Below are 12,240 nucleotides of genomic sequence, written 5' to 3'. Positions count from 1 at the left end.
GACAAAATTTGGAGGTATTGAAAGTAATTTGATTTTCTGTATTATTTAGATCACATTAGATTTATTTTCTGACATAAATGTACACTGTATAGATAGTATTCCCTATTGTGATGATAGAAATTAATTTACTTCTAAATATCAGCCAGGCAAGTATGATTAAGGGTCAATGTAAACAAACAGCTCATGTTTTGGTTTCGTAACTCTGTTTTGTCTGTGGTATTGTACAGTACAGTATCAATTCTGTGTTTACAGGGCCTCTCAGGAAATCAAATCTGATACTGATACCCCTTTCATAAACCCATCCTCCAATTAGCAGCCTAAGAGTAATGTGGATAATTCAATAAAATTGCGTTCACAAACTCCGAAAATAATCCGAACTATTTTTACGAGCGCCCGTCCCGAAAAAGGCGGATAATCGTCATGGCAACCGCACACACCCCCTCCGATGTGGTTGCGTTGGAAAAGGATGACCTTGTGACCGCACCATGACAATTATCCGCATTACTTTCGAAATGCGTTCATAAAATCAAAATCTGGTCCCGATGCTGCTATTATGCGGATAATTGCATCATCAAAATAATGCGGATAACTCTGGTCCTCCTCCGATTTTACGACCAATTTATGCTGCTATTAGCCACATAATTGGGTTTATGAAAGGGGTATGAGAGACACTTTGTGTGAATTCATTCATTGAAAATTACAAATGAATATTTGAATAAAATACCATCACACATAGTGTATTTTTCCTTCACCCTTTCATGCATTCATCTACAGTGTTGTACCATTCAAAATTTAATTTATTCATCCATCCATTCATTTATCATTTATTCTCTCATTCTTCCATTATGTAATTTACTCATTCATTCACTAATTAATTAATTAATTCATTCATTCATTCATGCATTCATTCACTAGTTCATTCATTTATTCCTTCATTCCTTCCTTCATTTAATCATGCATTCATTCATTCTTTTATTCCTTCATCCATTCTTCCATGTGTTCACTCATCCATGCATGCATGCATTCATTCACTCACTCATTCATTCTTTCATTCCTTCATTCATTCACTCACTCACTCATTCATTCTTTCACTCATTCATTCATTCATTCATTCACTCATTCATTATTATATTCCCTCATTCATTTGTGTTATTCACTCATTCATTAAGTCATTAGTCCATTCATTCATTCATCCATTATTTTTATTTATCCATCCATTAATTCATTCACTCATACATCATTCATTCACTCATCCATTCATCCATCCATCCATGCAATCATCCATCCATTCCTTCATTCATTCATTCTTTCATTCATTCATTCTTTCATTCATTCAATCATTTATTCATTCACTCACTCATTCACTCTTTCATTCATTCACTCATTCATTATATTCCCTCATTCATTGTGTTATTCACTCATTCATTAAGTCATTAGTCCATTCATTCATTCATCCATTATTTTTATTTATCCATCCATTAATTCATGCACTCAGTCACTCATGCATCATTCATTCACTCATCCATTCATCCATCCATCCATCAATGCAATCATCCATCCATTCCTTCATTCATTCACTCACTCACTCCCTCATTCATTCTTTCATTCATTCATTCATTCATTCACTCACTCACTCATTCATTCTTTCATTCATTCACTCATTCATTATTATATTCCCTCATTCATTGTGTTATTCACTCATTCATTAAGTCATTAGTCCATTCATTTATTCATCCATTCTTTTTATTTATCCATCCATTAATTCATTCACTCATCCATTCATCCATCCATCCATGCAATCATCCATCCATCCATTCATTCATTCATTCATTCATTCATTCACTCACTCATTCATTCTTTTATTCATTCATTCATTCATGCATTCATTCATCCATGCAATCATCCAATCATTCTTTCATAAAGTTATTCATGTGAATGTGAGAAAATATTGATATCCCAGAGTCAATATTTATAGGAAATAAACAATAGTTTTTGCAGATTTTACAATGTATCTTCACTCCACTGCAGTAGGTTTCAATTGTGGCAAATGACAATCCCATATATTCAAGAGAAATCAAACTTTTTTTTCACCTAACCATATATTGGGGTTTCTATATAATAGAATACAAAAGAAGTAGTGAGTGGGTGAAGTGTCATCGGTTCTTTTTTATCAACTTTTAGAATGTCAACTTATTTTATGTGTGGTTTTGATGAACTTTTTTAGCACTCTGCAATTTCAATTTTTTTCATTACATTAAAATTCTCCCTGCTTGTTAAGGGGGACTTGCCCTTTAAACATCAACTCTGTCCCAACAAGAAATTTATTTCAATAGATATAAAAAAAAATAAAATGCAGATAACACTGGAAACTATGCATGTTTGATATTGTTCTTTTTGTTTCAATCATTTTTATTTTTGGGGGTAGACTTGGCCTTTAAGTCAGCATTCCAGGAGCTCATTCTCTCTTTTTAATTTGGGGGACACCCCCGCCACCTTCATTATGTTTTGTCAGTGTTCTGTAAGTCTCAGAGGCCTAATTCATTCCCCATAGACTCATGTGTTGAATTGGCACTTTAAAAAATTCATTAAAAATAAGGATGAAATTCGGGGGTCGAATGTTTACTACCAGTGGATAGGATTTATATCTGGCAATCCATATCTGACCAGAAAAGGGTCCCTCGACCGGCTCATTTTAAAAATAAATTGGCGTGTTTGAAGACACCGTCGGGGGGAGCAGATTCATCAACTCAAACAGCAAAATAGCCCTAATCCTTCCGCCAGTCAAAATATAGTCCAAAATTGGTGATATTTCTTCCCAATTAGGGAAAAGGAAGTTCAGTAATTACCAAAAATAGAATCAGTGTTAGATGGACAATCATATACATACACTTTGTCAATCAGCCATATCAAAATAAAAAAAATAGCAATGGGTTGGCTCGAATGAATATCTATGGCCTACCACTACTAATTCATTCCCCATAGACTCATGTGTTAAATTGGCACTTTAAAAAATTCATTAAAAATAAGGATGAAATTCGGGGGTCGAATGTTTACTACCAGTGGATAGGATTTATATCTGGCAATCCATATCTGACCAGAAAAGGGTCCCTCGACCGGCTCATTTTAAAAATAAATTGGCGTGTTTGAAGACACCGTCGGGGGAGCAGATTCATCAACTCAAACAGCAAAATAGCCCTAATCCTTCCGCCAGTCAAAATATAGTCCAAAATTGGTGATATTTCTTCCCAATTAGGGAAAAGGAAGTTCAGTAATGACCAAAAATAGAATCAGTGTTAGATGGACAATCATATACATACACTTTGTCAATCAGCCATATCAAAATAAAAAAAATAGCAATGGGTTGGCTCGAATGAATATCTATGGCCTACCACTAGTAATTAGGCCCGTGAGACCCTGAAAATCTCCAATGATGAATTATTTTTTGAATTCATTCATGTTGAAAGTACATGTAGATCATTTCGTTGTTTGTGCATTCATCCCTTGCTAACCTCCTGAGTGTTGTTGCATTTCATTATTTTTGTATGTGTACAGTGTAATGCAGGGCTCATCAAAACTGCTGCGTACTGTACGTGGAACAATGGTTCATTTTCTGAACAGATGTTCAAGAACCATCAGTTTATCATTGTACATGAAGTACCCTGATATGATTGTGATTTTAAAAAATAATGTGCAATAAAATAACCAGGATAGCTGAAAATTTGTTAATGAGGCTGTGCTCAAATGAGTGGGCACAAGCCCCCCCCCCCCTTCTCGGTAGATTTACATGTAGATGAAATTATTCAAATTGTATAAGCTCCAAGACCTATTTTCACAAATAATTGTGAAAATGTAATTTTGACTATTTAGTGATCACATGGTTTTGCAAAATAGTATCTTTGTTGGGGTTCATTTTCCTCTTTAAGCTCTTTTCATTCAAATTGTTTGAGAGTGGAGTACCCCTTGAAGTTGTGGTTACATGATTTTATGGGGCATTGTTATTTGCAGCCTTAATAACCCCACCTTAATCCCTCAGCTACATGTACATGTAGGGTGCGTTTATTCGACACTTTTTTACCCTAGAATCATGATTAGAATCATGATTCAAATCACGATTCTGCAGAATCACGATTGCGTTTAGTCGAAAGTGGAAATAAACGTCTTTCAAATCACAAACATGAAACACGGAAAAAGGGGCGTTTGGAAAGACGTTTCTGTAGAATCACGAACGAAAAGGGTCGTATAAACGATATCGTGATTTGAATCATGATTCTATGACGTCATTGTGTCGTGCTTCTTCCGGGTTCGACTCAAAGGCGCGCGCTGTGTTTCGTGCAGGTTTCGTGTAGCAGATTGCCAGTGTGCCAAGTGTCATGTGCATTTAGGAATTATCATTCTGTGTATTGTACCCGGGGTTGTACTGTAGCGTCATTTGTATATTTCACTCAGGGTGACCAGATTTCACAAAATGAAATACGGGACAATTGACAAACGAAGATCAACAAAGAAGCCCACACAAAGTGTGGGCTTCTGAGAATCCATAGTATAATTATAAGACTTTTGAAAAAAATATAAAGAATTAGAAGGGAAGGTGAACGAAAGAATGAAGGAGAGAAAGAAAAGAGATGATTGGGAAGGAAAGAAAATAAAGGAAAACAGAAAAAATAACAGAAAGTTAGAATAAAAGGATGAAAGAAATAATAAAAGAGATAAAAAAAGGTTTCCGTCATTCTTTGAAATGAATATAGAAAGAAAGGAAGGAAGGGAAGATTAATAAATGTCTCGCAAAATAAAGGAGACAATTAAAGGGGGAAAGGTGAGAAAAAGAAGGAGGAAAGAAAGAATGAAGGAAATAAACATGTTTCCTTCATTCTTTGAAAGAAAGAAACAAAAGAAAGAAAATAAAAATAAGGGAAAAGAATAAGAAGGGAAAAATGAAGAAAGGAATAAAGAATGGAAGGGAAGAATGAAGGGGAAGAGAACGAAAAAATAGAAAATAATGGAAGGAGAGAAAGAACGAAAAGAAACAGGAGACGAAGAGAGAAGGAAGCCAAGGTAATTATAAGGAAAGAAAGAATGAAGGAAATAAAAAAGTTTATTGGATAAAGAAGGAAAGAAAGAAAAATGAACAGAGAGAGAGAGAGAGAAAAGAAAATGTCGAGGAAAGAAAGATAGGAAATAAAGATAGATGGAACAAAAAAGGGCAAGCAGAAAGGATAGGGTATATATAAAATAAAGAAAAGGGAAAAGTTCAAACTTCAAGTAAACAAAAAATCCAATCATCTAATAAAAATCATAACTTTATTTGGTGTTTTTTTAAATGTATTTTTAAAATTTTAAACATAAAATGTTTTAGAAATGAATAAAATTTCAAAGTGAAACATATTGTCAAACTTAAAAATTAGATGAAACATCGCGGCATCGTGCACACCAAGACTCAAAACGAAAGCTGAAACAACTAGATCTATGAAAAGTCAATAACATTTTCCTCCGATTACATCTCCAAATCATTAAACTGAGAATCCATAGTATAATTATAAGAATTTCCCGCCGATTTTGTGATTATTTTGGTGGAAAAACTGTTTATCATGTGAGGTGTTTGCACCATTGAGAATTTGCTTCGATCCTCCATGCCTAGCTATAGTAGCCTGCCACACACAGGCAGGAGGCCAGTTCGTTTGCAATGTATTAGCAAGAATCATCGCAGAACTTGCAAAAGTTTACAGTTATCGATTTCATTGTTGTCCCTGCTTCGTCAGCTGTTGGTTATTTAATGAAAATTCGTCACTTTTAAATGTATTAACTACATTTTGTTCAATATTCTGAAATACGGGACAATCCCGGGAAATACGGGACGTCTGGTCACCCTGATTTCACTGTTTTCATCAATCATGTCTTCAAGTTCCAAAGGCACAAATTGGACTGACGACGAACTCAGGGCTCTGCTTGTGCTTTGGGCTCAGCCTGAAGCACAAGCATCCCTTTAATACCGGGATTCACAGAAATATAAGACGATCTACGAGTCCCTTTCAGCGGCGCTTGCGAGGGAGGGATTTCAACGGAGATGTGGCACCGCCTGTCGAGACAAAATTAACAGAATTCGTGCCCAGTACTACGGCTACCGAACACCATTTTTGATGAACCGACAAGATTGAATACAAGTAAACAAAAACAATACGAGGTACAATACACGGAATTCTGGATGTAAAAGATTTATTTTTCGGAAGCCGAGTTGCACTTGCACAAACGATCGCGCGTTAGCTCCGGTGGCAGCAAAAATCTAGCAGCCGACGTGAAGTTAGAAACACGCGCGAAAATGTTGACCTATACTTCCTGGGTCAAACTGCGCACTGTGATGCGCACTGGATCGGCCCGAATTCAGGGAGAAACAGCGTTAGAAAGATGGTCGTATAAACGCTGATTCTGTCGGATCGTGATTCATGTTGCTGTTTTGAATCATGATTCAAATCGTGATTCCAATCATGATTCTGGGTTGAGGTCGCATAAACGCAGCCTTAGATGTACATATCTGGCCAAGTTCATTACCCATAATACAATCCATTCCATTCCTTGTTTTTATTTGAAAATGAGTCATGATTGACTATTTTTGCCACCCACTGACAATGAGTCATGATTGACTATTTTTGCCACACACTACATGTACATGTATATGAAAAGTAGGGTAGGAATTTTCTTTATTACATTTTATTATTTTTAAGTTTTCTTTTTTATTCATTCTATTTATTTTCAATGAAAGAAAACAAACACCCAACATTTAAATACATGTGAAACAAAATACTTAGGAATAAGATATCAGCAAACAATAGGGGGATTACTTCCCGAAAACGATAAGGTTGTTGACCGAAGATCTATGAGATATATAAAACTTTTATAAAAGAGAAACATTCTAACAAAAGTGGATAACATTTTTTAGTAAGTTTTTCGGTACTTTGAATTCTCAGTATACCAAGCATTATTTGTGATTAATTCAGCATTCTGAACATTATAGTCTTGTAATACTAGTATAGGTCTACACGAATGATAATACAGCATGAGAAATTCACTGCTCAATACTTTCATGCATATATCGCAATAAAATACTTTATACCAACAGCAAAACAGGTACCTTTCCTTTCAAAACATACAAGTAGTTTCTCTGCGCAAGTAAAATTATAGGCTAATTTATTTTCTGTATTATTACTTAATATTCATCTCAACAGACAATAGGTATAATTTAAGACTACAGTAGAGCTCTGTTTATACCACACAGTCCATGAGAGTGCACACATTGTTGGTGAGGTCTAGACTAACTTAAAGAGAAATACCAGTAGTTGAAGTAAACACTGATTTCATGAGAAAGTCTGTAAAACCGGGCGTAATTGTCCGTTTATCATCGAGGATCTAGGAGGCTGTTCTCACTACGTTCCTAAAACTAGTTTACTGGAAACAAGTTTAGTGGAAACTAGTTTAACGCGTAGTGAGAACGGTCAAAGCGGTCTTGGAAGCAATCTTCCAAACCAATTTAGAAAACCACCTCACGATGTAGCTTTCAAGATCCCTTTGCCTCGTTAAACTGGTTTTAGCATGAGGACACAACCGTTCTTCGCATATTTTGAGCACGCTACTCCACACGATAGGTGTAGAATACTTATGCTGCAGTTTCGAATTTCGCGGGAAACGTGTTGCCCCACTGAGAGCGTTTCCATAGCAACAAGAGCACTTTACATGAAATGATTTTGAAAACCACTTTCGTGTGATCATGTGGGAACGCTAGCAAAGCGATCTTCCAAAGTGGTTTCCTGAATCGGTTTCCAGTAAACTAGTTTTAGAAAACGTAATGAGAATGGCCTCTAGGTCTGGTACAGTTACATAAAGAGAATTTTGTGAAATCTTGAAATCTACGCTGAAAAATGCTCACACTGAAGATCACCAGCACAGATAAGCGCACGTGGGACAGTGTATTATTATTGCTTTGAATGTCGGCCCGACGCTTGACCCAAATCCTGTGCTTATTTGCTAATTTCTCAGCAATTACACAATTTCTTCCAGAATCCTTTGGCACATATTTTCTATTTAAATACAAACAGACACATTGGTGGTCATTTCATTGGATTCTGTAGTTCTCATTTTGATATCGTTACCACAACTGGCATTTACCTTTAAGGTCACTCCTCCTTCAGCACATTGCATGCACAGTGGGAAGTTAACAAATGAAAAGCCTTCTTCGTGAAGGACAGGTCCAATCAATCACAATAATTAGTTGTGATGTATCAATAGCTCTACATGGAGATCCAGAAAACAAGGCAGTCAAACCATTCTTTTATAATCGGATGCAAAGTAAACAAACATGGCATTGACCTATTTGGCATTGTTTGAACCTTTGTGATATTCACAAAGATACATGTACAGGCGTACTATCTGCAAGTAAATAAAAGGTGATCCCCCCCCGACATTGGCAGTGTTTTTTTTTTTATGTACACTCAAATTTATTCAAAATTTATATCTATCTCGGCTTACATGTACCTTGTCCGAGAATCTCTGACATACTGTACATCTTTATTACATTTCTACTAGTAGATGTACATGTACCTTGGCCATGTGGTCTTAGGTGCCTGAACAGTCACATGAAAGTCTGGGATTCAATCCCTAGCCTTGCCAATCATCATTGTAATAACTCCTATTGTAAATTCAAATAAGTTAGATTCACATTAATTGCATTAATGGTAAAAACCATCCTTGATTTTACAGATTTTCTCTTGTATGGTGCTCGAGCTTAGCTTTAATCTTGAACTTTTATTATATTTCATTGTCTTAGGCAACAAGGAGAAGAAAAGCAGTGACCTTCCTGAACATGATCACAACCAAAGGACAGCATGCCTACAACTGTACGTACACTGTGCTGAAGAAGATGCAGCCCCATCTTGCCTTGTTCCTGGAAGATGCAGTTACCGGGCAACAGGGTCATCTTGTCAAAGGAGAATCTTTAGATGGGTTTACAAAGGCACAAGGTATTGCAGATGTTTGGTGGTAGTGGTGATGATGATGATGATGATGATGATGGTAGTGGTGATTATGATGATGGTAGTGATGATGATGATGGTAGTGATGATGATGATGATGGTAGTGGTGATTATGATGATGGTAGTGATGATGATGATGATGATGGTAGTGATGATGATGATGATGGTAGTGATGATGATGATGGTAGTGGTGATTATGATGATGGTAGTGATGATGATGATGGTAGTGATGATGATGATGATGGTAGTGATGATGATGATGATGGTGATGATGATGATGATGATGGTGATGATGATGATAATGGTAGTGGTGATGATTAAGATGATGATGGTGGTGGTGGTGATGATGATGGTAGTATTGATGATGACAGTAATGATGAGGAGAAGGAGAACAAGGAGAAATAGAAGAAAAGATGAAGAAGAAAAAGAAGGAAAAGAGGAATGTTAAGGACGAGAAAGAGAAGGAGGAGGAGAATCATGTCTCCATTGTGTGTTTTACCCCCTAAGAACTCAACTTTTCTTTTTTGATGTTTATTGAATCAGCTGACATAGCACTGAGGAAGGGTGGTGTGCCGATACCCCCGTCTGTCTTCACGCCCCGTCCCAACCACATTGTCAAGATCAAGGAAGCTTTGATGAAATTAAAGTCTGAGCCGGGTTGGTGTGTCGTGCACGGGATGGGAGGCATCGGTAAATCAGTACTAGCCGCTGCTGCAGTTAGAGATACAGAAATACTCTCAGGTAAGGATTCTGGCAGGGAAATCCAAAAGAAATTCACTGTATCTAAATTGTATGTGACAGCTTGAGTGAAGTTGGACAGGCAATAAATTGGTATGGAATTTGCAAGTTGTAATGGTATTTGAAGTTGGCTGAATAGGTGATGTCATTCTAACGTTTTGTGCACATGGATGACTGCTTTAATACACAAAGTGACCCAAGTACCATCAATGTCAATCGTGAAGATGGGATGTTTTGAATCTTATGAATATCCACAAACTGGGTGGGGGCATTTCAAGAGGAGATTTGAATTAATAAAAATAGATACACCTTAAGTCATGTGTTTGCTCCCACCATGAAACAGCAAATAAAGCCAGTTACTTGTCCTCCCACTACTGCTGCTATCACTTTGTTACCATTTCTACTTCTGCTACTGATATATATTTGTCTGATACATGTAGTTGTGTTTCCTGCTGGCCTCTTTTGGTTGTCAGTTGGTAATGTTGATAAAATTAGGCAATTACCATACATGTACATGCCTGATTTTTTATCTCTACTGCTTTTACTACTTCTACATGTATATTGTTATCTAATAGATGTCTTTCCCGGTGGCCTGTTTTGGGTGTCCATTGGTAACGTTGATAAAGTCAAGCTACTATCCAAAGTCCAAAACCTTTGTGCGAGACTCGATGAAGGCGTTGATCGGTCTCCTCCCCACAACCTCGAAGAAGGCAAGGATAGACTGAGGGCACTCTTCATCGACAAACATCCGAGGTAGGTGATTCCCTGAGTAGCTTGTTATGAAGTGATAATGATTATTAGTAGCATTAGTCTGATTATTAGTATGATTAGTCTAACTCAGTCGCTATAGAGCGGGGGGTTCGGATTCAGGTTACCCGGGTTTGATTCCCACTTGCGCTAGTACCCTTTGGTAAGGAAATACAGAGTTACACATGCTGTATATAAACAGAACAATTGAAGAACAATTACAGTCATGTTGCATAATTAAAGAATATTGGTCCTGGATGAGAGTTGGAGAGACTGCCTGGGTACAGAAAAGGTTAACTTAACAACCATAACCTACAAGGCTTCCTACCCAAATCTCCCCAACTCCATTCAGGTGAGAATAAAAGAATTAAAACGTTGATCCACTAAATTTTTGGTTTTATAAGTACCTCGACTATTAGAGCTATGCTATACTGATGGTGGGGGGGGGGGTCCTACCCCCTTGAGATCAGCTATCGACCTTGCTATAACGTCAAAAATATTCAAGGTATAAATAGTGCACTAGTTTCTTGTCTCGCCTGCATAGCAGAGCAAGACTATAGGCACAGCTTTTGTGATAGCTATGATGGCGATGTCAACCTTGGCATTGATGATTTTGTCTGCTGCCCGTCTCCTTACCTACACTAAAAAGTTTGACTCTATCTCACTAATCCTCCAGTCCTTATATTGGCTGCCTGTTGGTAAAAGAATCACCTTCAAAATTATTTTACTAATACATCATTCAATTTATTCTCTCTTCCCCACATATCTCGGCAGCTCTATCTCAAAATATCAGCCTTCACATAGTCTCCGCTCATCATCTGATGCTCTATTGCTCCAGACACCGAGAACAAAACGCTAATGGGGGACCATGCATTCTCTGTTATAAGACCAAAGCTATGGAATCAATTGCCTATCCAATTACGCCAAATTTCATCAACATATTCAAATCCCAGTTGAAAACTTATTTAATCTCCCATTAACAGCTTAATATTGTTTATTCAGGAGAATTCAATTTCAATTTTGTTTTTTGTTTTTTATTGTTGTTGTGTTTTGTGTTTATTTTCCTTGAAGCGCCATGAGCATTGAAAGGTGGACCTGTGCGCTATGTAAGTAGCCACCATTATTATTAGCTGTGATGTCCTTGAACCTTTAAGAGTAATCCCTTTCAGAAGCTTCAAAGCTATCCCGGGATGAAAACATTCTGTTTACTAGTGCGAGGTGCCATGGTGAAGTAATATGAAATTTCACTCATATACATTAAAAGTGAATGTGCACCGTGCAAGTAAAAACTGCCTCTTGGTTTACAGCATAAGAGACCCAACAGGAGGCTGCATCACGCGGATGAATGGCAGCGCAGCCTCTCTAAATACAGCTGGGTTTGTTCCTATTACAACAGGTCCTGGTAGGTGATTCCAAATTTTGACAGTACGTGGGAAGAAAGAGAACTTGTATGCATCAGTGGTTGCTTTTGTGATAGCTGTGATGGCGACGTCAACCTTGGCATTTATGATTTTGTTATTTACAGATCCCTATTAATACTTGATGATGTATGGTCAACGAGGGTCCTCCACACTTTTGACGTCCAAGCAAGGGTCATGGTGACAACTAGAGATAGGGGAGTGACAGACAGGGTTACAGGTCAGTACGAGAGGCGAGGAGGAATGTTATAGACAATAAGACAATAAGGAATACTTGTATTATGATTGGTGGTGAAGTTGATGCTGATGGTAATCTGGTC

General features: G+C 37.2%; 1 protein-coding gene across 2 annotated transcripts in view; it reads left to right on the top strand.

Moving 5' to 3' along the window:
* LOC121421521 (apoptotic protease-activating factor 1-like) overlaps positions 1 to 12,240 on the top strand; it is a 44,345-nt gene that overhangs the window by 6,320 nt on the left and 25,785 nt on the right. For both annotated transcript variants that reach the window (XM_041616263.1, XM_041616264.1), the window contains exons 3-6: positions 8,813 to 9,005; positions 9,561 to 9,758; positions 10,331 to 10,508; positions 12,028 to 12,140. In XM_041616263.1, the coding sequence (XP_041472197.1) occupies positions 8,813 to 9,005; positions 9,561 to 9,758; positions 10,331 to 10,508; positions 12,028 to 12,140 (682 nt within the window). The remainder of the gene's footprint in view (positions 1 to 8,812; positions 9,006 to 9,560; positions 9,759 to 10,330; positions 10,509 to 12,027; positions 12,141 to 12,240) is intronic.

This window comes from Lytechinus variegatus, chromosome 9, assembly GCF_018143015.1.
Source record: "Lytechinus variegatus isolate NC3 chromosome 9, Lvar_3.0, whole genome shotgun sequence".
Taxonomy (NCBI): domain Eukaryota; kingdom Metazoa; phylum Echinodermata; class Echinoidea; order Temnopleuroida; family Toxopneustidae; genus Lytechinus; species Lytechinus variegatus.
Note: the sequence above shows the minus strand (reverse complement) of the source record. Positions and strands in the feature narration are given on the sequence as shown.